This window comes from Equus przewalskii, chromosome 9, assembly GCF_037783145.1.
Source record: "Equus przewalskii isolate Varuska chromosome 9, EquPr2, whole genome shotgun sequence".
In the NCBI taxonomy this organism is placed as follows: Eukaryota; Metazoa; Chordata; class Mammalia; order Perissodactyla; family Equidae; genus Equus; species Equus przewalskii.
Window position 1 is genome coordinate 23069455 of NC_091839.1, and position 19630 is coordinate 23089084.

A 19630-nucleotide genomic window follows, 5' to 3' on the forward strand; every position below is an offset into this window, starting at 1 on the left:
GAAGGACCCAGCTCCTTGTAAAATAAAGTCTTCCCTTTTATTTCAAACCCACCCATTCCCAAGTTAGTGCCACAAGTCGAGACCAAGGGCCCTAGGCCCAGTGGGGCATGGCAGGGGCACTCCTGTCCCTTCAAGGATGGGCCCAGTGGCCAAGGATAAGGATGGGGGGTTGCATGGCTGGCTGGCTGCCCCTCCCCGCCAGCCCTGGGCCCTGGCTGCACCCTCAGCTTACTCCCAGGGGATAGGACACATAGAGGGGGACGTCCTGTTTGGGGTGTCCGTGGCCAGGGGTGTCGTTAGTGGTGGGAGCCCAGTGGGGCTGGGTTAGTGGGGTCTTCTCCAGCAGTCAGGGAAGGAACTGCAGAGACAGGGCACCAGATGCAGGCGGGAGGGCCCCCACAGTGCCCAGAGTGAGGGAGAGGAGGGCACAGGCCGGCCTTGGGAGCTGGGGTGTCACTCTGGAAGCTCACCAGCGACGCGAGGCAGGCTCCAGTCTGGCACGGAGCAGGGGCTCAGATAGAGGACTGCCACTGCACGAAGCGCTTGGATTCCTGCTGGGGAGATTCGGGTGAGAGGAGGGCATGACCATCAAGAGGGAATCTGGCTTTGTAGGGTGGGCTCCCAGCCCCTCCTCCCTCAGACCCAAAGATCCAGGCCTCCAGCCCCTCCTCCCTCAGACCCAAGAGTCCGGACCCCAGCCCCTCCTCCCTCAAACCCGGGAGTCTGGGCCCCCAGCCCCTCCTCCCTCAGACCCAGGAGTCCAGGGCACCAGCCTCGCCTCCCTCAGACCCAGGAGTCCAATACCTGAGGGTTGAAAGGGTCATCATCGTCTGTGTCATCATAGTCGTCACTGGTGTGTGATGGGGGGAGTGGCAGAGAAATAGGAAGGCGGATCCATCAGGAGACTGCTTCCCCCCACCAACAGTGGCCTGAGGATCCTCCCCCTGTCCTCTCCCCCAGGACCCTGCCCTCTCTCCCCTCCTGACCTGGGTGGGAAGAGGGCCCAGGCACGGGGCAGGCTGCAGAGGGCAGTGGCGAGGGCCCCAGCAGACAGGAGGGAGAAGAGCAGCAGGAAGAGCAGGCCTTCCAGGGCATCTTCACACAGGCCCCGCAGGGCGGCACCATAATCCTGGGATGGGAGTGGGGAGAGGGCATCAGCGGGCAATGATCTTTCTGCCCCCCCCCCCCCCACACACACACTGTGTGCATGACTCAGACCCTCCACCTGGCTGTGCATGCTGGACAAGTCACTCAGCATCTCTGTGCCTCAGCTTCCTCCCTTGTCATATGTGTTCAACACAGGGCCTGGCACAGAGGTAGTGCTGAGTGCAGGGTAGGTGTTGTGGTCACTGTCATTGTCACACCCACAGGTATGAACCCACATGTGGGCCTCCTCTCATCCCCTCTACCCCATCCCCAGCCACCGCACCAGCTGGGCCTTGGTCTCGTGCAGGGCTTCTCAACCTAGACACCCCTGACGTCCTAAGCCAGTTCCTTCTCCCTTGTGGGGGCCGTCCTGTGCACGGCAGGATGCTGAGCAGCATCCCTGGGCTCCACCCACTAGATGCTAGTAGCAGCCCCACCAGCAGTGTGACCATCAAACATGTCTCCACACATTGCCAAATGTCCCCTGGGGGCAAGATCCCTGGCTTAGGACAACACTTAGAATAACCCTTAGAAGAACCACCGGCTTAGAATTATACTTTGCACGTAATGCAGACTCAGTAAATGCTGGCTCTCATTACTGCCGTCCCTGGAAATCAGCAGAACCAGAATTTACGGAGTGCCCAGCAGTAAGTCATTCAGGGAGGAATGGCCAGGGGCCTGCTCCGCCAGGCGTGGCTCCAAGTTGCTTTGAGGATGCTTCAGGAGCCAGGCCCCCGAAGGTCATTTCAGAGGAGCGCGAGCTGATGAGAGAGGAGGATGAGAAGGCGGTCCTGGGCCCCCAGCAGCAGAGATGGCGCCCCCAGGAGGGACTCCGGGAGCTGTTTGAGGGCTGCTGTGGCTTGAGTCGGGAGGAGGGTGCCCCAGGCTGAGGCCTGGACCATCCAGGGCCGACCACACAGGCCCTTGTAGGTCAGGGGAGGAGCCGGGACTCTAATCCGCGTGCAGGGGAATCAGCGGAGGGTTTTAAGCGGAAGAAGAACTTGATCGGATTGTGTCTAAAAAGCTCACCTGCTGTTGGCTGTTGCAGGGAGGACAGATGGGGCCCGGCAAGCAGGGGGACAGGACAAAGGCTCTGTGGCCATGGGCAGGAGGCGAGGGTGGCGGCCAGGGTAGCAGAGGTGGTGGTGTCAGCTGTGCTCAGAGTGCAAGTGGGTTTTAGAGGAAAGGCCAAGAGAACTTGCTGGCGGAATGGTTGTGGGAGGTAAGGACAGAGAGCAAAAAGGATATGCCTAGGTTTCTGGCTGGAGCCCCCAGATGTGGGGTGGGAGTGCCCGGTCCTGAGCCAGTGAAGTCCAGGAACGGGCCTGTCAGGGCAATGGGCTGTTCCTTTTTTACTATATCAGGCACATATACATTGTCCCAACTCCCCCTCACACTGCTGCCTTTTACCGTGGTGTAAAGTCAAGGCCCAGAGAGGGCAAGCCACTTGCCCAGAGTCACACAGCCTGGAAGGGGCAGAGCTGGGTTGGGAGCCAGGGCTGTTGGGCTTCAGAACCCACCTTCCTGCCACCTCATTCCTGATGTCCCCCATCCTGATTTTAACATGTGGGGACCCCAAGGTCCAAACAGGGGCATCCAGGGCTCAGGGTCACATGGTGCATCAGTGGAGGGTGGAGACTCTGACTCACCCTCCTTCCTGGCTTCCTTCCCTTGCTTCACAATGAAGCTTGGGAACTGTAATGCAGCCCCGCATCTGCCTGGACCATAGAGAAATTCGTGGGCCCCAGTTTACCCCTGAATAAAAGAGCAGGGTTGTCTTAGAGATGCCCCAGCCTTTCTCAGCTCAGGTGTCCAGCAATTCTGGGTGCTGATTCAGGCTCCCCCCCCCCCATCCCCTTGCTAGACTGCCAGCTTCAGAAGCTTTGGGGGCAGCAGGAGCTGTGGGAGGGATCTGAATAGGGCAAGGACCCCCTCAGATCCCTGCTGTGGGACAGATGGATCCCTCTGGGTGGAGTCGCCAGATCGAACACAGGACGCCCATTAGATTTGAGTTGCAGATGCCTAACAACAACAAAAAATTAGCACGAGTATCTCCTCACTTTGGCATAGGACATACTTAAAGAGGAATTTGTTGTTTGTGAATCCAGCAGCCCTATCGGAGAGTCCACGGGGGGTACAGATCAGAAGAGAGGAGGAGGCACGTGCTCCGTTCCCGGGGGCCCTGGGGGGCATGAATGCAGACATCCAGGAGGCAGAAGGGCTGAGACTGGGCCACTGCCTGGCTGTGGGGCTCGGAGGGAGAGGTGTAACCACCCTGTGTGAGGTCCCTGTCCCTGTGGTGTGCTCAGGCCAGCTGTGTGACCTTGGGTGACTGAGCCCTCTGCACCTCATCTTCCAAGTCTGCTAGATGGGGTGATAGCAGCCCCTCCCTCCTGAGAGCATCAGGAATGAGAGCTCTGTGGGTTCCCACCTGTAAACACCACCGAGCCCCGTACACAGTGAAGCCCTGTGCATGTCGGCTCTCACAACGGGATGCTGGCGACTTTCTTCTCAACCCTCACAACCTCTTCTTCCTCATTTCCCAGGTGAGGAAACCGAGACTCAGAGCTGTCCATCTGCCGGTCGCCCCACAGCCCACGGCAGAGCCAGGACCAGTGAGTCTATAGGACCCTAGGCTTTCTTCCTCTTGGGTGCCCTGCCAACCCCTGCCTCAGATCACTGATAGCACACACTACACGAGACCTTTATAGGTGTTTGCCCCTGTACTCCGGTTTCATAAGTGAGGAAACTGAGGCAGAGAAAAGTTAGTGACTCGCCTGAGGACAAGAGCTAGGAATGGAACTCAGCCAGTCTTGCTGCAGAATTCACTAGGCTGCACAGCCTCTAGGAGGTGGGGAGGATGGAGGGAGGAGGGAGGGAGGAGGAGGAGAGGGCAGAAAATGGTGGGAGGACTGCAGGGAGAGGGAAGAGTGAGGGGTGGGGGGAGAAAGAGGGAGGAAAGAAGGAAGGAATATAGATGATGGATGGGTAGGTAGGTAACAGGTAGAGAATAGATATTTGATAGATAAGTAATGGACAGATCAGTGTATAGAGACAATGGGAGAAAGACTGGCGGCGGGGGCGGGGGGGGGGGTGTCTGAAGAGAGGAATGAGGCTGTTCTGTGGGTCCAGGCAGCAGCTCCCCATGGGAAAAGAATTTGGGGAGGGAAACAGGGGTCACCTTGTGCAGGCCGCGACAATGGAGCAGTGCCACTAACTGGTGGAAGTTTCCCTCTGTCACGTTCATCGTCTCCTCCAAGGACAGCAGAGGCTTCTGCGGTGGGAGAGAGGGTGTTATCCCACCTGCTCCTCAGGGCTGTCTGACGCCTGGGCTCCGCCCATCTCTGCAGGCCCCGCCCCCGGCCCGCAGGCCCCGCCCCTTCACGCAGGCCCCGCCCACGTCCCAGAGGTCCCGGGTCCTGCCCCACCCGCCCGCCCTCCTTCTCCTGGAGTCCGGGTGTAGGGGGAGCGCTGGGCCGCCGACCTGCGCAGAAGGGAACTGGGGAACAGCTTCTCGCTCCAGGCCCTGCAGCTGGGAGTGGATGTTGGCCAGAGCTCGCTGGGACAGAGTCAGCCTCTGCAGGAAGAGAGAGGAGGGAGGGCCCAGTGGTCGACGCCCCCAGCCCGCTCTCCCCTCTCAGGACCAGGACTGGGGCCCCCGGCTTCTGCATCCTCCCCCAAAACCCTTAAGTCCAGGCCCCAGCTCCGTCCGCCCTCCTCCACCCAGTTCCCCTGCCCGCAGCCCTAACCTGTTGGAAGGGGTTGGAGACGGCCTGGTTGCAGAGGAAATAATAGCTCAGGATGTCTGAAGCAGGAGGGGAAGAGTGGGGAGGCCATGAGCTGGGCCGCGGGGCCTCCCTAGGGTAAAGTGCGAGGGGGCAGGGCCCTGCGTTTCTACCCTCAGGCCCAGGGACCCTCCCCAGCTCAGGACCCTCCTGTGGTCCGAATGGCCTGACATCCTGAGACCAGCCACAGCAAGAGAACACCTGGTCTCCACCATCCCTGGGAAGCCCTGCTTCTGCCATCCTCCCACTGACTAACTTGTGCTCCCCCCATTTTCTCCAAGTGGCCAAATCCTCCCATCCCTCAGGACTGGCACCCCCTCTCTGGATCCCCATCTCCTGACTCCAGCATGGTTATCCCTTCCTCTTTTCCAGCCCACCACGGGAGGTACTGAGAGCTTCCAGGGCCACTGGGCCAGGCCTGGTTGACAGCTGGAGACCCCCACCCCACCCCAGGCAGGAATGGGCACAGAGGCCTGAGGATCCAGGGCCTGCACTGTGTCAATCGGGTCACCTGAGCCCAGCCCAGTCTCCTCCTGAGTCAGGTTCAGCACATAGGTGTCCGGACTGGAGCAGAAGTCACTGAGGCCCTGAGAGGCAGCAGGAATAGGAGCTCAGACCAGAAACTGTCCCAGTTCCACAATCCCACAGGACCCAGTGCCTGGCTCTCCCCAGTGCCCCAGTCCAGGCCCCCAGCCCTCCTCCCTCAGCCCCTGGAGCCCAGGTCCCCAGCCTCTCCTCCCTCAGATCCTGGAATCCAGGCCCCCAGCCCCTCCTCCCTCAGACCCAGGAGTCCAGGTCCCCAGCCCCTCCTCCCTCAGACCTAGGAGTCCAGGCCCCAGCCCCTCCTCCCTCAGACCCAGGAGTCCAGGCCCCCAGCCGCTCCTCCCTCAGACCCAGGAGTCCAGGCCCCCAGCCCCTCCTCCTTTAGAACTCAAATGTCCAGGATTCCAGCTTCCAGCCCCTCAGGATCTAGAAAACTAGCCCCAAACCCAAGAATCTGTGATCCTGGCACCAAGTCTTTCCTCTCAGGACCTAAGGCATTGGACCCCACCTCACCCCAGGATCCAGGAGTTGGGGCCTCCAGCCCTTCTGAGTCCCAGAGCCCAGGGGCCCAGCCCGCAGCACTCACCACGGCTGTAGCTGCCTCCAGGCCCATGGAGCCCCAGCTCAGGATAAGAACCAGGAGACTCATCACTGTCATCCTATGGTGGGGGAGGGGGGATTGGACTTGGGGTGCTGGGGTTCTTAATCACCCATCTCTCCTCTTCCCTTCCCCTATCCCAAATCCCATCACAGCCCCACCCCCAACCTCTGGAGCCTGGAGGATCAGAATTAGGGGCAGAAAAGTTGGGGGTTGGGGGAGTGTGTGGACCTGTGGTTGTTGACGTCAAAGTGGACATCTGGTCCCTGCCCAGCAGGTGGAGGAGGCGGTGAGAGGGCCCTGAGCTGAAAGGATATCAGCCCTGCCCCCACCTTACTTTGGAAGCCTGGGGTGGGGCGGTGGCTACTGCCCTCCTGTGAGCCCCATTTCCTAGCTTTGACTTCCACAGGAGCCCAGTAATTCCTAAGCTCGCTCCCAGGTTGCCCCATAGCTTGGTCAGCCACCAGCTCTGCCCAGAGGTGGAGACGGCTCCAGGGCTGAAATCGCCTCCCGGTTCTTCTCTGGGAGTGGGGTCTGAGGGACGTTAGCACTGGAGGGAGGTCAGCAAGCAAGAAGGGCACCTGCCCAGCTGGCCAGCCCTGTTTTACCGTCTCCAAGCCTCAGGGGGCCTGAATGGGATGGCAGGGCCCCTCACCCCCAGGGAGTGTGAGGATGGGGGTGGGCACCAGCTGAAACCCCCAGGGGCGGGGAGGAAGCAAGGGCTACTCCAAATGGCACAGGCTGGCTTGGATCGAATGCCAGCTCCAGCACTTCCTGGCTCTGCAGCCTTGGGGGAGTGCCCCAACCTCTCTGAGCAGCAGTCCCTCCTCTGTTAAATGGAAGGACAAAAGTGCCTCCTCAGGGTGGGTGTGAGGGTTCCAGAAGAGCTCAGGCACTTGGAACAAGCCATTAAATAAGAGTGTGATCCTGCAGTTCTGCCACACCACGGAAAGGCCATGCAGCCTCTGAGGTGGTCACCTTCTGCCTCGGGTCAGTCATCTGCAAGACCTGATGGGCACCTCCCTTATGGGCTTGTGGCAACAGAAGGAGTCTGCCTGCAGGAGTGTGAGGGATCACTCCCATCCTCAGCGCAAGCATCATCACTGTTGCTTTTCTAGGATTTTGGCACATTTCCCTCCCACTGCAGGGCAGCCTGTTTGCAAGTCTGCTCCTGCCCTTCCTGCATGCTCCGCGTCTGATTCCTCTCTCTGTGCCTGGCCCAGCCCGGGAATTCCACGGAGGTCCATGGGACAAGGGAATAAACCAGTGTGAGCCTGGGAAGGACCATGGTCCCTCTCGTCCGAGCACTGCAGGATGGAACGAGGTCCTGCAGGATGGCACAGACTTACACGACCACCAGCCACTTGCTCTGCTTCGCCAGGCCCAGGAGGGTGAAGAGGCAGACCAGGAGCTCCAGGAGCAGCAGGAGGATGTAGGCCAGCCACCTGGGGGTGGAGGGAGGACAGGGGTGTGGCTGAAGCAGCAAATCCAGCCTGCGGGCACGCAGGCTCCCGGACCAGGACTCTGGCAGAAGGCGAAGGCTACCCCACTTCACTCTCGGCTCTGCCTGGCCCTGTGACCTCCCTGTCCTGTGCCCAGCTCATCTGTGAACTGGATGTACCAGGAGGCGGGCAATGTAGCCACTTAGAGCACAGGTCCCAGGTACTCCAGAACAGCTGGGACCATGCCCTGACTGGACCATGCAGGAGCCCAGTGACCGTGCATGTGTGATCTGGCTTCTGGGAGCCCCAGCCCCGTACCCCTCCCTGGAGAATGCAGCGAATCATTCCCAGGCGTGCACCGCATGCACCAAGCATCCTATTGCACAACCTAAGGATGTGGTGTCTGCAGGCAGAGACTGCCTGGGTCTCAGTGCCAGCCCCACCACTTCCTGGCAGCGTGTAGCTTTGTCTCAGTAACTTTGTCTCCCATGCCTGGGTTTCCCCACCTATAACATGGGGAAAACAACAGCAGCCACCCCCAAAGGTTGCCGTGAGGCTAATGAATGAGAACACATAAATCACCTAAATATTAGTTGAACGTAATTAAGGGAACTTTGTTATTTAATCATGCAGTGTTCATGAGTAATTCACTCCGACAGGAGAGAGACTGCCCGAGAGGCCACAGTACGGTGCCCGGCCTGTGGTAAGTGCCCATCAGAAGCATCATTCCAGGGTCCCCACATAGCCGTGCAGAGGCCAGGGGGCCAGTGTGGCACCCCCTCCACGGCAGCCTCTGCTTGGACCCCGCGGGGCTCACTCTGTCCTCCTTTCCTGTGCGGCTGGAGGGTCAGACTCTCCTAGGGAAGGAGAAGCTGGGTCAGGTGGCTCCGGGTGACCCCCAGGTCTGTGCTCTCCTTGTCCCCACTGCCAGTCCACTCCCACTTCCATCAGGGGCAGGCAGCCCCTTCTGCCCTAAGCCACCATGAACTCCTGCTGTAAGGTGCCCTGACCTCCAGCAAAGCTCTCCCTCCAGGGGTCCCAATTTCCTTCCAGAAAACTGGCCACATTCCTGGAGGGACTCCCAGTGCCAGGTGCTCTCACGTTGGTGCATCCAGAAGCTATTTCCTGTTGATCGTGGGTCACCTACCCCTGGTGTCGTCATCTGCACAGCTACCCCCAGCCCTACTGGGAGGGACTGAGGCCCAGCTGTGTGGCCCCTGGGCTTGGCCACAATGCAGAACCTGGACTCACTGGGACCCAGGCCTATCTTATACCCCAGGCCGTGTCCTCATCTTGGACTGCTTCAGCCCGGGTCTGCCTCCCCCTGGAGCACAGAATCCAAGACCCAGTCTTTCCCACCTCTGCCCCCATGCCTGAGTGGGGCCCTTGGGCATGGGATGAACAAGAGAAATAACTTCTAGTGGACAAAGCGACAAGGACTGTTGGGAAGGGTGGCTGCTCCAGATGTCTGCATGACTTGCTTCCTCCCCTCCTTCAGATGTCACCTTCTCAGTGTGGCCTTCCTGGACCCACTCCCATTCAAACCGCCAGGCTCCACCCACCTCTCTTACTTAACTTTCTCCAAACCTCTTACCAGCCACACCTCACAGACATGTTTTACTTGTGTGCTTGTTTCTTATTGATCCCTCTACTGCAGGATGGACAGGAATCACTGTCTGTCTTGTTCATTGTTCTATCTCATGAAAACTGTCATTAAAAAAAAAAAAAACAAAAAACAAACGGGGGCCGGCCCCGTGACAAGTGGTTAAGTTTGTGCGCTCTGCTTTGGCGGCCCAGGGTTTCGCTGGTTTGGGTCCTGGGCACAGACATGGCACCACTCATCAGGCCACCTTGAGGTGGCGTCCCACATGCCGCAACTAGAAGGACCCACAACTAAAAATATACCACTATGTGCTGGGGAAATTTGGGGAGAAAAAAGCAGAAAAAAAAAGAAAAGAAGATTGGCAACAGTTGTTAACTCAGGTGCCAATCTTTAAAAAAAACCCCTCATTTTACAAACACCTGTACTGCGCGCTAGTCACCATTGTACGCACTTAACCAATGCTGACCCTCAAAAATGCAATAATACAATGAAGGGGAGCCCTACCCATTATTCCCATTTTACAGATGGGGAAACTGAGGCACAGGGCTGGAAAGTAACCTGTTTAAGGTCACGTGGTTAGGGAGTGGCCGCCTGGCATTAGAGCTTATGTTTCCACTTGGCTGTGCCATCTCTCTCACCAGAAAGTGAGAAACAAATATTCATTGAAGGACTACATGTGTCAGATGGATGACTGAGGAAGTGAACTAGTTAACGGGCTAGTACAGGAGTGAGTGGGTGCAAGACTGAATTGATGAATGGATGAGTCAAGAAGTGAATGAATGGGTGAGTGGGTGAGTGAGTGGGGGGCTGGATAAATTGAGGGAGTGGGTGAGCAGATGAAGACTCGGCCCTGAGGGGGCACAGGATCACGTGGTCTGTCTCTCCACAGCACCATTTCTCAACTTCATCATCGCTGACGCTTTGGGATGGATGATGTTTTGCTGTGGGCCATCCTGTGCACTGTAGGATGCTCAGCAGCATCCCTGGTCTCCACCCACCAGATGCCAGAAGCACCCCCTCCCCCAGTTGTGACAACCAAACACGTCCTAAGACATTGCCCACTGTCCCCTGGGGCAGTCACCCAGGATGCGAACCCCCACCACACAGGGCGGGAAGGGCGGTCACTCACCTGTACTCCTCCACAAAGGACACATCTTCGGCCACTTGCAGGGGGCTCAAGGGCACGTCCCGCCAGAATGCCAGCCCCTGTAGCTGCTGGGCCACGGCCTCCGCCTGCCGCCGAGCCCCCCGGGTGGCAGCCACCAGCTCTGTGCGCTGCGTGAGCACCTCCTCCAGAGTGGTCAGCTCTGTCCTCACGGCCTCGCCCAGCCTCTCCACCATCTCCAACACCTGGGCACAGGGGTGGGTCTTGGGTCAGGGGACGGCATTCTTGGGGTAGCCCGGGGTTGGGGGACAGGGTTGTGGGGGTGAAGTAGGATTGAGCAGGGGCCAGTGTCTGAGAGCTGGGCGCAGGGGCATCTAAGGCTTGAGGAGGGGAAGGAGGGGGTTCTGTGGTCTGTGGAGTTCTGTGGCCTCCATCAGGAGCTCTGAGCGGTCAGTGGCTTGAGCCTCAGGCGACGATTCTCTTCCCAGAACCTGGATTAAATTGGGGGTCCTAGATCTGGCATTGGTACCTGCCTTCTTGAGTCTGGGGTCTCAAGTCTGGGTTCCGTGGTCCAGGGTCTGCAACTGGACATGAAATCTAAGATCGAAAGCCAGGCTGGGTCTCAGCCCTGAGTCTGGAAACCTGGGGCTGGGGATAGGAGTGAGGCCTTTCATTGGGGCCCCGGGTCTCAGCGCTGAGGTCCCAGAGCTTGCAGTTGGACCAACGATCAGATCAGTGGCCCTGGAACTGACTCAGGGCAGGGGCTGGGGTGCCTGGTGTGTGGTCTCTGTCTGATTTGGGCTATGAGTTGAAGCCCAGAGCCGGGACTGGGTGTGAGTTTGGGGTCGGGGTCTGAACCCTAAGTTCCAGATGTGCGTTAAGGTTCTGAGGGTGCCATGTGTGAGGTCCTGATCTGCAGTCAGGGTTGGGGGTTGTGTGTATAGTCCGAGATCTGCAAATCCAACCCTAAAATTCTGAGTCTGGGGTCCTAAGTTTCAGGGGTGGGGTCTTGGCTCTGGGTTTGGATCCCATTTCTTTGGGAGGGGGCCCTCTGTTCCCATGCAGGGAACCAGTATGCCTGTAGCTCTGGGGTCTGGCCAGTGCCCACCCCTCACCAGGTGGTCAATGGCGCTGAGCGTGTGGTTGGCATGCAGTAGCGCTGAGCTGAGCTGGGACACCCCATCACTGGTCTCGCTGTTGCCATAGAAACCGATGCCAATGCCGGCACTGTGAGGAGGGACGAGAAATCACAACTGGTCCCAGGACCCTGGTGGCCACCGCCCCCCACCTCCTCACACACCCAATCCTGTCTCCTCCCCCACCCCATTGGTCCAGGCAGTCGTGGGAAAGGAACGTCTCCAGCCTGGCCCCCACCAGTTGCCAAGGTAACGGGAAGGCCTCACTCCCCCGGCCAGGGACGTCATTGTGATGCTAATGGTGGGTGGAGTAGAGGAGGAGAGGGGGCCCCCCAGATTTAACTCACACTTCACCAGAGCTGAACCCCTGTCACAACCCCTGTCGCCTCAGCCCCAGGATGAGATGATCCCCAACCAATGACTGCCAGCCAGACACCCATTCCCTCCATCCTTTCCCCAAGTATCCAGAGTCCTCAGCACCTGTCCCTTTAGGGTCCAGCCGTCCCTCCCCCACCTCCTGGGGGTTCCTAGGAGTACGGGCCCCCAGCCAACATCTCCTGGGGGACCCCGGAGCCTGGAGCCCCCCGCCTTCCCTACCCCCAGGGACCCAAGCGTCTGGCTAGCTGGGAGGGCAGCAAGGGAAATCGGCCAGGAGTTGGCACCCCTGCCCACCCCTCCTCGGCCAACACACAGAGCTCCATTGTGGGGCCTGAATACAGCTCCATCCCCCAGCCCCCCCGTGTGTCCCCTGGTGGAGGGGCCAGGGCTGGACAGGGGCGGAGGGAGCCAGACACCCTCACAATTCCCAGCCCTGGTCAACGCAGGCCCCCACCCCCCAGCCCTGGGATCCGACGCCCAGCTCCAGCGCCCCCGCGCATTGTTCACAGTCCCACAAAGCTGCCGTTGTTCCCAGGCCTCAGGGGCGGCTGTGTGTCTCTCCCCCACGGGGCCTTTGTCCACCTCCCCCGTCCACCCTCACTCAGGAGAGCCTGCAGAGGAAGCATCTTGGATATAGGACACCCAGCCCCCTCCCCCACATACACCCCCAAACACACACACTGCTGCTCCCTGCAGTGAGGGAGGTGGCAGAACCCAGCCTAGGGGTTGGGGGAGTACTGGGCTTCCTAGCTACTCCCCTGGGGTCAGGGACAGGTTCCTGGGTGCCCTAATCTGTGGACTAGGACAGCTGTCCATGCCCTGGCAGGGGTGGCCCTGCGGGGAGGGGCTGTGCTCAGAGCTGGCTCTGGGTAAATGGTGTGTCCTTGGTGCTCTCTTCCTCCCTCCCAGGGGTGTCACCGCAGAGGGCCCCTTGGCTCCCAGGGGTCTGCGGGTCTGCATTTCCACTCTGCCACTTGGGTGGCATGGCCTTGAAAAGTTGCCTTCCCCTGCTCCCTGAGCCTTCCTCTTTCAAAACTGGGTGTGACAACCGTGAATCCAGCAGGGCTACTGAGGGGAGGAGTTGCACCAGCCGAGGTCTGGGCAAGGAGGTGTTCTTGGATTGTGAATATTCATTTCTTGTCTGTCTCCCTGACTAGAAGTCAGGGAGGGCAGGGACCTTGTCCTGCTTGGTCAGTATCTCCGGCAGCATGGTAGGTACTTAAGAAATAGTTGCCGAATGAATGAATGAATGAGATAATGAACAATATCACTAGTTTACATCAATCTGGGGCAACAGTGAGCCAGGCACCGTACATTCTCTCATTTAATCTCACCGTGACTAGGAGGTGGGTGTTACCATAATGTCCATTGCAGAGATGGGGAAACTGAGGCTCCAAGAGATGATCTCCCTCCCCTGGGTTGCACAGCTAGTCAATGGCAGAGCGACCAAACCCTGGGCGTCTGACCACCCAGCTCATGACCCTAACCCCACTCTGCCAGGCTGGCTGCCCTTGGAAAATCACTTCTCTTGAACTTCAGTTTTTCCATCCATCAAATAGGAGCAATTCTCCCTGCTGTGAGACTGTGGCGGGATTCTAGGACAATACCAAGAGCCTCGACAGAGAGCTCGGGGAGCCCCATCCCCACTCCCCACCCACCCTGGGGCCCCATTACCAGCCGACGAGAAGGGCAGCAATGCAGCTCCAGGTGACACAGCCTCCCCCGGGCGGGGGGCTCTTGGTCCCGGGGGCCTCTGGGGGCCGGCAGCAGCAGAAGCGGATGAGGTAGACAGCAATGAAGATGAGGCTCAGGCCCAAGCCCAGGCCCGCCAAGGCCGCCACCAGCAACAAGGCCTGGGGAGGGGGTGACGGCAGCCCTCAGAGGGGCTCGGCCCTCCCTCCCTGCATAGCTGCAGGTTCTGGATCCTGGATCTCAGTGCAGGTGGAGGGCATCCCTCACTAGATTGGGGCCAAGTTCCAATCTGTGGTATTCAGGTTTTTGGGGAAACATGGGGGTCCCCAGCCCCCCAGACTGGAAGCTGGGGCTCCAGGATTTGGGACTGGGTCACTGGAGGGAGCTTCCAACTGGGAGGCCCAAGTCTTGGGTTCCAGTTCTGCCCTGCCCTCCAATACTGTGTGGCCTTTGGCAGGGGCCTTCCCCTCTCTGAGCTGCAGTTTCCTCCTCACTGCAACCAGGCAGTCGGAATGGTGCATCTCCAAGGACCTGCTGGGACCTGGATCCTGGAACCCTGCAGGATCCGGGGCGGGTGGGGGCGCCTGTTCTGGCGATGTGTATGAGGTTGGGGGGGTGGTGGCAGGCTTCCTCTTCCCTCCCCACTCGCAGCTCCCTCTCTCCCCTGCTGCTGAGCTCTGCACACCCACTGCAGCGTGAGTCTGTCACCCAGGGACTCATGGGGAGGGGGGCGTGACAGCCTCCGTGACAGCCTGTGTCTGTGTGTGTGCTCTCCACCAGCAGAATCTCACAGCGGACGCTGTGCAGTCCTGTTCTCTTCACAGATGCCCAGAGCGGAGCAGGGGTTTACCTTGAGCCACACAGCATGGGAGGGACAACACTGGCCACAGAATCACTAAGTCTGTTACCACTAACTCTGTTAACCACAGTGTCTCTGCCTTTGTCCTCACAGTGGGGGGGTGTGTGTGTGAGAGAGCATCTGTGGGTCCCTGCGGGGCAACTGCATTTGCAGGTGTGAGAGAGTGACCTGTGAGCATTTGTGTGTTTCTGGGCACGATTCCTTGAGTGTGTGAGTGGTCTCTGGTGGTGGTGTGTGAGAGGGAGAAAGTGTGTGAGTGAGTATATGTGTGATGTGTGAGTATATGAATGTGTGTGTGAGTGACTATATGTGTATATGTGTGTGTGAGGGTGTGTATGCTTGAGTGAGTGCAAAAATGTGTGTATATTTGTGAATGTATAGGTGTGAGTGTGTATAGTGTGTGAGTGTGTATACATATGTAAGAGTGTGTATATGTGAATGTGTGGGCATGTGTGAGTGTGTATGTGAGTGTGTATATGAGTGCAGGGTGGGTGTGTATATGTAAGTTTGTATGTGTGTCTGTATATGTGTGAGAGTGTATATGTATGTACATGTGCATATGTGAGAGTTGTGGGTGTGTATATGTGTGTAAGTGTATATATGTAAGTATATGAGAGTGTGTATGTGTGTGAGCATGTGTGCATATGTGAGTGTGTATATATGTCTGTGTGTATATGTGAGAGTGTCTGTGTGTATATGTGTGTGTGCCTGCATGTGTGTGTGTGTCCCCAACTTGGTTCACCCAGTCCCTGATTGTTTCCCCAGCTCTGCCCACAGGGCTGATCTCCCTGGGGTGGGCAGTGTCCCCTCCTGGGGCGTGAGACTCTGTGTCCGCGTGTCCCAGTGCTGTCACTCTGACTGTCGATGATGGGGGTGGTGAACCTCCCCGGTGCCTCTGGCGGTGACCGGGGCCAGGACCCCGCGTGTGGCTGTGTGGGCATCCGTGTGGGCCGGTCTCCTTGACTGTGAACAGGCATGAGTGACCGGCGTTGGAGGTTGTGATTGTGCACCCCGAGGCTGTGGGCGAGGGGATGGCGGTCCCTGTCTGGTGGGGAGAAGGCAGCAGCGTGGAGTCTGCAGGGAGGAGCTGCTCATGCTGGCACAGCCATGACCCAAATAGCTCAGAATAGGACAAACATCCCCCTCTCCTCTTTTCTGGGACCCCCCCTGCACTCCTTCCAAGCTCTCCAGTCCCCAGCCCCCTGTCCCAGACACTCCCCAGGACAGATCCCAGGGGTCTAGACCCTATAGACAGAGCCCAGGACCCATCTCGGGGCTTCACCAGGACTCCCAGCCCCCCCTCCTGGATCCCAGCTCAGCCGAGCCTTGCTCCTCATTAATCTCAAAGTCAAGGACTTGAATTAAACTGGGTCAGAGGACAGTTCTTTCGCCCCTGTTGGAGCTGACCCAGGCTGGGCCCCCTTCCCCAGGGACCCCAGCTTCTGTAAGGTTCCCACCCTGGCCCCACCCTCTGGACCCATTTCTGTCATCGTCTGCTCCCCAAACCGAACCTCATCTCCACCCTCCCGCCCTGCAGCGTCCTGACCACCCCTTCAGTCCTGGGACAGGCTGGAAGCTTCCTCTTCCAACACCTCCCCCTCATTTTCTCAGCTCCGGCCCTAAAAGCCCTCACCCCCCTTCCCCACTTCGGGTCTCAATCCCGTCCCAGAACCGGGGCATCCTCAGCCTTTTTCTTTTCCACCATGATCAGCTCCTCTCTCTCCTGGGTCCCGCCTTAACTGGGACGTGTTTAACTGGACTGCCTGATCCTATGAGGGGAGGGGTCATCTTTTAGGACAGGGAGGGTGGACCCATCCCCCGATGACCCTGGAGGCTAGCTTCCCAGGCAGCTCTCAGAGACCCTGGAATCCAAGGGGCTCCAGTCCTTAACCTCTTCTGGGTCTCATGGTTCCAGGCCCCTAGCCCTCCCTTATTAAGGAGCTGGGGCTCTGGTCCCTCAGCGCCCGTCCCAGGGGAACCTCCAGATATGGGAGCCCCAAGCTCCTCCTCCCTCAGATACCCCAAAGTCTGGGCCCGGCCCCCACCCCCAAGAGCACAGGAATCTGTCACTCAGCCCTCTTCTCCTTCGTGACCCAGAAGCTCTGGCCCCCAGCCTCCGCCCCTAGGACCCCGCGCCCGCTCCCACCTGCTGGTATTCTTGCTCTTGGGGCGCGAAACCGCTGGGCACCGGGCGGAGCTGGAAGTCGGCGCGGGGCAGCTGGTGGAGCAGATGCACCCAAGCCGAGGGTCGGTAGCCCGGGGGCGCCCCCATGGCCCCCGGGGGAGGGCGCAGCGGGGCCGACGCCGGGGCTGCGGGAGCCTCGGCAGTGTTGCGGGGCGCGGGCGGAGCGGGGTCTGGCGGGGCTCGGGGGAGCGGAGCGGGGGGAGGAGGGGGTGGGGGGCGGAGATTGGGGGGAGGCGCGGGCCGGGCGGGGACGGTGCTGCCCCTAGCGGCTGCGGGGGGGACTGCGGCGCCGCGAGTCCGGCCCGGGCGCTCGGCTCCTTCGGCGACGGCTCCCACCTGCGGCCCGCGCAGGTACCGCGCTGCTGCTCCGTGGGTGGCGTGGAGAGCGCTCGGCTGTACAGCGACAGCCTTGTCCTATAAGGCAGTTCACACTGTTATGTCATCCTACAGCATAACGATCCCTTTATCTTTAAGAAGAACCTTCCTGTCTGCGTAAAGGTAAAGGTCGCTAGGATTTGCACAGCATTTTACAAATGATGGTCAGTGCATCAATAAAAAATCCTCACTTCTGCGTGGAAGCATACTCTCACCTGTAAAGGACACCTCCAATGGGTAAAAGCCCTCTCCCACTTAAAAGAAAAACTGTATAAGGGCATAGCTTCTATGCACAAACCTTCCTATGTATACAGACGGCTCCATACTCCTGTAAGGACCCCCTCACATGTGCATGAGGACCCCGCCCACCCGAGAAACCTCGCTCATCTATATAGGGACCCTCCCCATCTTCATAAGGATGCCTCACATTTATTTAAGAACCTCTCAAACTGGCTAAAGATTACTTCTATGTATACAAGGATTCCCTGCCCCTTGCCATTCACTTTACAGTTTACAAAGTATTTTTCCAGCCACTACCTATGTTGAGTCTCACAGGAGCCCACTGATGCCACACTGATACATGGGGAAGTAGAAACTCTCGGAGGGGACTTGGCCACTTTGAAGTCTCCACCCAGGCAGTCACCATTGGGGTTAAAACTACGGTTCTTAGGAATCTAACCCAGGGGTCTTCCCACCCTTGTGGAGCAGGGCTGGACTTTGCCACCTGGGGTCTCCACATATGACCTCCCATGGGAGGAATGAGATGAGTGGAAGGAGGAAGAAGGAGAGGTTAATACTCCTCCTATCTCACCCTAATATTTTGCCCCAGATTAGTGAGAAAGGGCTGGGGGGTAGTCGCTTATTGCATTACTGGGGGAAAAATAATAATAGTGACGGTGGTGGTAATGATAATGATGATGGTGACAATGATGTTGGTGATGGTGATATTGATGGTGGTGATGGTGGTGACAGTGATGATGATATGGTGATGGTGATGGTTAGAGTGGTGCTGCTGCTGCTGCACGTGGTGAAGGTGAGGATGATGATGGCGATGATGATGGTGAAGGTGATGATGGGGGTGATGAAGATAATGGCAAAGATGATGGTGATGATAGTGAGGAGGTAATGATGACAATAATGATGATGACGATATGATGATGGTGGTGGTGAGTATGGTGATGATGATGATGGTGGTGATGATGATGGTGGTGATGATGATGGTGGTGATGATCATAATGGTGATAATGATAATGATGACGGTGGTGATGATGAAGATAATAGTAAGGATGATGATGGTGATGATAAGAGGTGACAGTGGTCGTGACAATAATGACGATGATAGTATGAAGGCAGTGATAGTGGGAATGGTGATGGTGGTGATGATATTTATGATGATGATAATGACAGTGATAATTATGGTGATGATAGGGATGCTGGGGAGGATGATGATGATGGTGATGATAGTGAAGATGGTGATGATGGTGACGACAATGATGATGGTGATGGTGATGGTGATGATGGTTAACGGTAGTGGTGATGATGATGATGGAGACAGAATGGAGTGAGGATAACTGCCCCCTGACACACACACATATATACTCATCATCACTACCCAGATCTTCTCTGGCCTACCTCCAGTTCTGGTTGGAGTCATGTCCTCCACAGTTCCCAACCAGATGGGCTACATGGGGCCTGGAGATGGGGAAGATCCAGAGACAAGTAGTTGTGAGTTGTGCTAAGTGATCCCAGGCAAGTGAATGAGAGGGTAGGAGGTGAGATTAGCCTGTTCTAAAAGCCCTGGGGTGGATAATCTCCTATATCATGTCCAGAGCCAATGTTTGCTGAATCTGTAGGACTTGCTCAAGGGAAAAGAATTCCAAATGCTATGGTGCGTGTGGTTGGGTGCGTGTGTATTTGGATAGGGTAAAGCGTTCATTGTGACTGTGCAACTCAAGAGCACTCAGTGGTTCCCTATTACCTGTGGGATCAAGTCAAGACCCACTCAATCCTGCTTTTATAGCTTTCACCATCTGGCCTTGTGTCAACCCTTCCCATATAGATAATATTTGAGAGTGGTGGCTTTCAAACTTGTAGGACCACAACCCACAGAGCGAAATACATTTTATATCATGATCTGGTACACACACACACACACACACGAAGTAAAATGTTTCACAAAACAAAACTAGCCTCTCCTAGGTGAAATACTTTCAGATATTTTCTAGTCTATGTTTTCTATTTCCTAAATAAAAATCTGGGCACCACTTCCTAAAATTTTCATACCTAGCTAACAGGTCTTGACCCACAATCTGAAACACTAATCTCAAATTCCAGAGAAGAATGTGGGTTGGTGTTAGAAAATGGATAACAGCTACTAGGTAGAAGTAGATTGTATTGCTTCCAGGGGGAGCTCAATGTTTGGTTCCTGTACTCTGCCCCCAATGTGTGTGCATGCACGAACACGCACACGCACACACACACAGACACACACAGACACACACAGACACACACACAATCTCCACTCCCTTTTATTCCTTTCAGAAAAAAGTTTGAGTTGACTGACTCTCCCTTTCTCTCTCTCTGTTTCACTCTGGCTCTTTCTCTTGTGTCCATCTCTCTGTCTCTCTTACATGGTTCGGGCCCCCAAAGGCCTGCATTCTAGCCTCTTTGGAGAATTCCATTAGCCTGTATTAATTAAGTCCAAGGCATCCATCTGAGTGTTTGGGAGACCTGGTAGAAATTTGTTCTCCTTGACTTCTCCTGCCATTGTTCCCTGGGTCTGT

The 19630-nt window shown here is 57.4% G+C and overlaps 1 protein-coding gene across 5 annotated transcripts; it reads right to left on the reverse strand.

Moving 5' to 3' along the window:
• Positions 1-15: 15 nt before the first annotated feature.
• TTYH1 (tweety family member 1) lies at positions 16-16701 on the reverse strand. Of its 5 annotated transcripts, none has more exons than XM_070558494.1 (13): positions 16434-16701; positions 13411-13589; positions 11338-11449; positions 10247-10467; positions 7422-7517; positions 6061-6133; positions 5443-5518; positions 4896-4951; positions 4631-4723; positions 4328-4420; positions 987-1129; positions 805-850; positions 16-551 (listed from the first exon to the last, which is right to left on the reverse strand). In XM_070558494.1, the coding sequence occupies exons 1-13, from the start codon at positions 16557-16559 to the stop codon at positions 513-515; spliced, it is 1353 nt and encodes a 450-aa protein (XP_070414595.1). In that variant the 5' UTR covers positions 16560-16701; the 3' UTR covers positions 16-512. The 5 variants fall into 5 exon arrangements, with proteins under 5 accessions (XP_070414595.1, XP_070414593.1, XP_070414596.1 ...); XM_070558492.1 differs by having other exon boundaries at positions 16-554; positions 16434-16665; XM_070558495.1 differs by lacking the exon at positions 805-850 and having other exon boundaries at positions 16434-16665.
• Positions 16702-19630: the final 2929 nt, after the last annotated feature.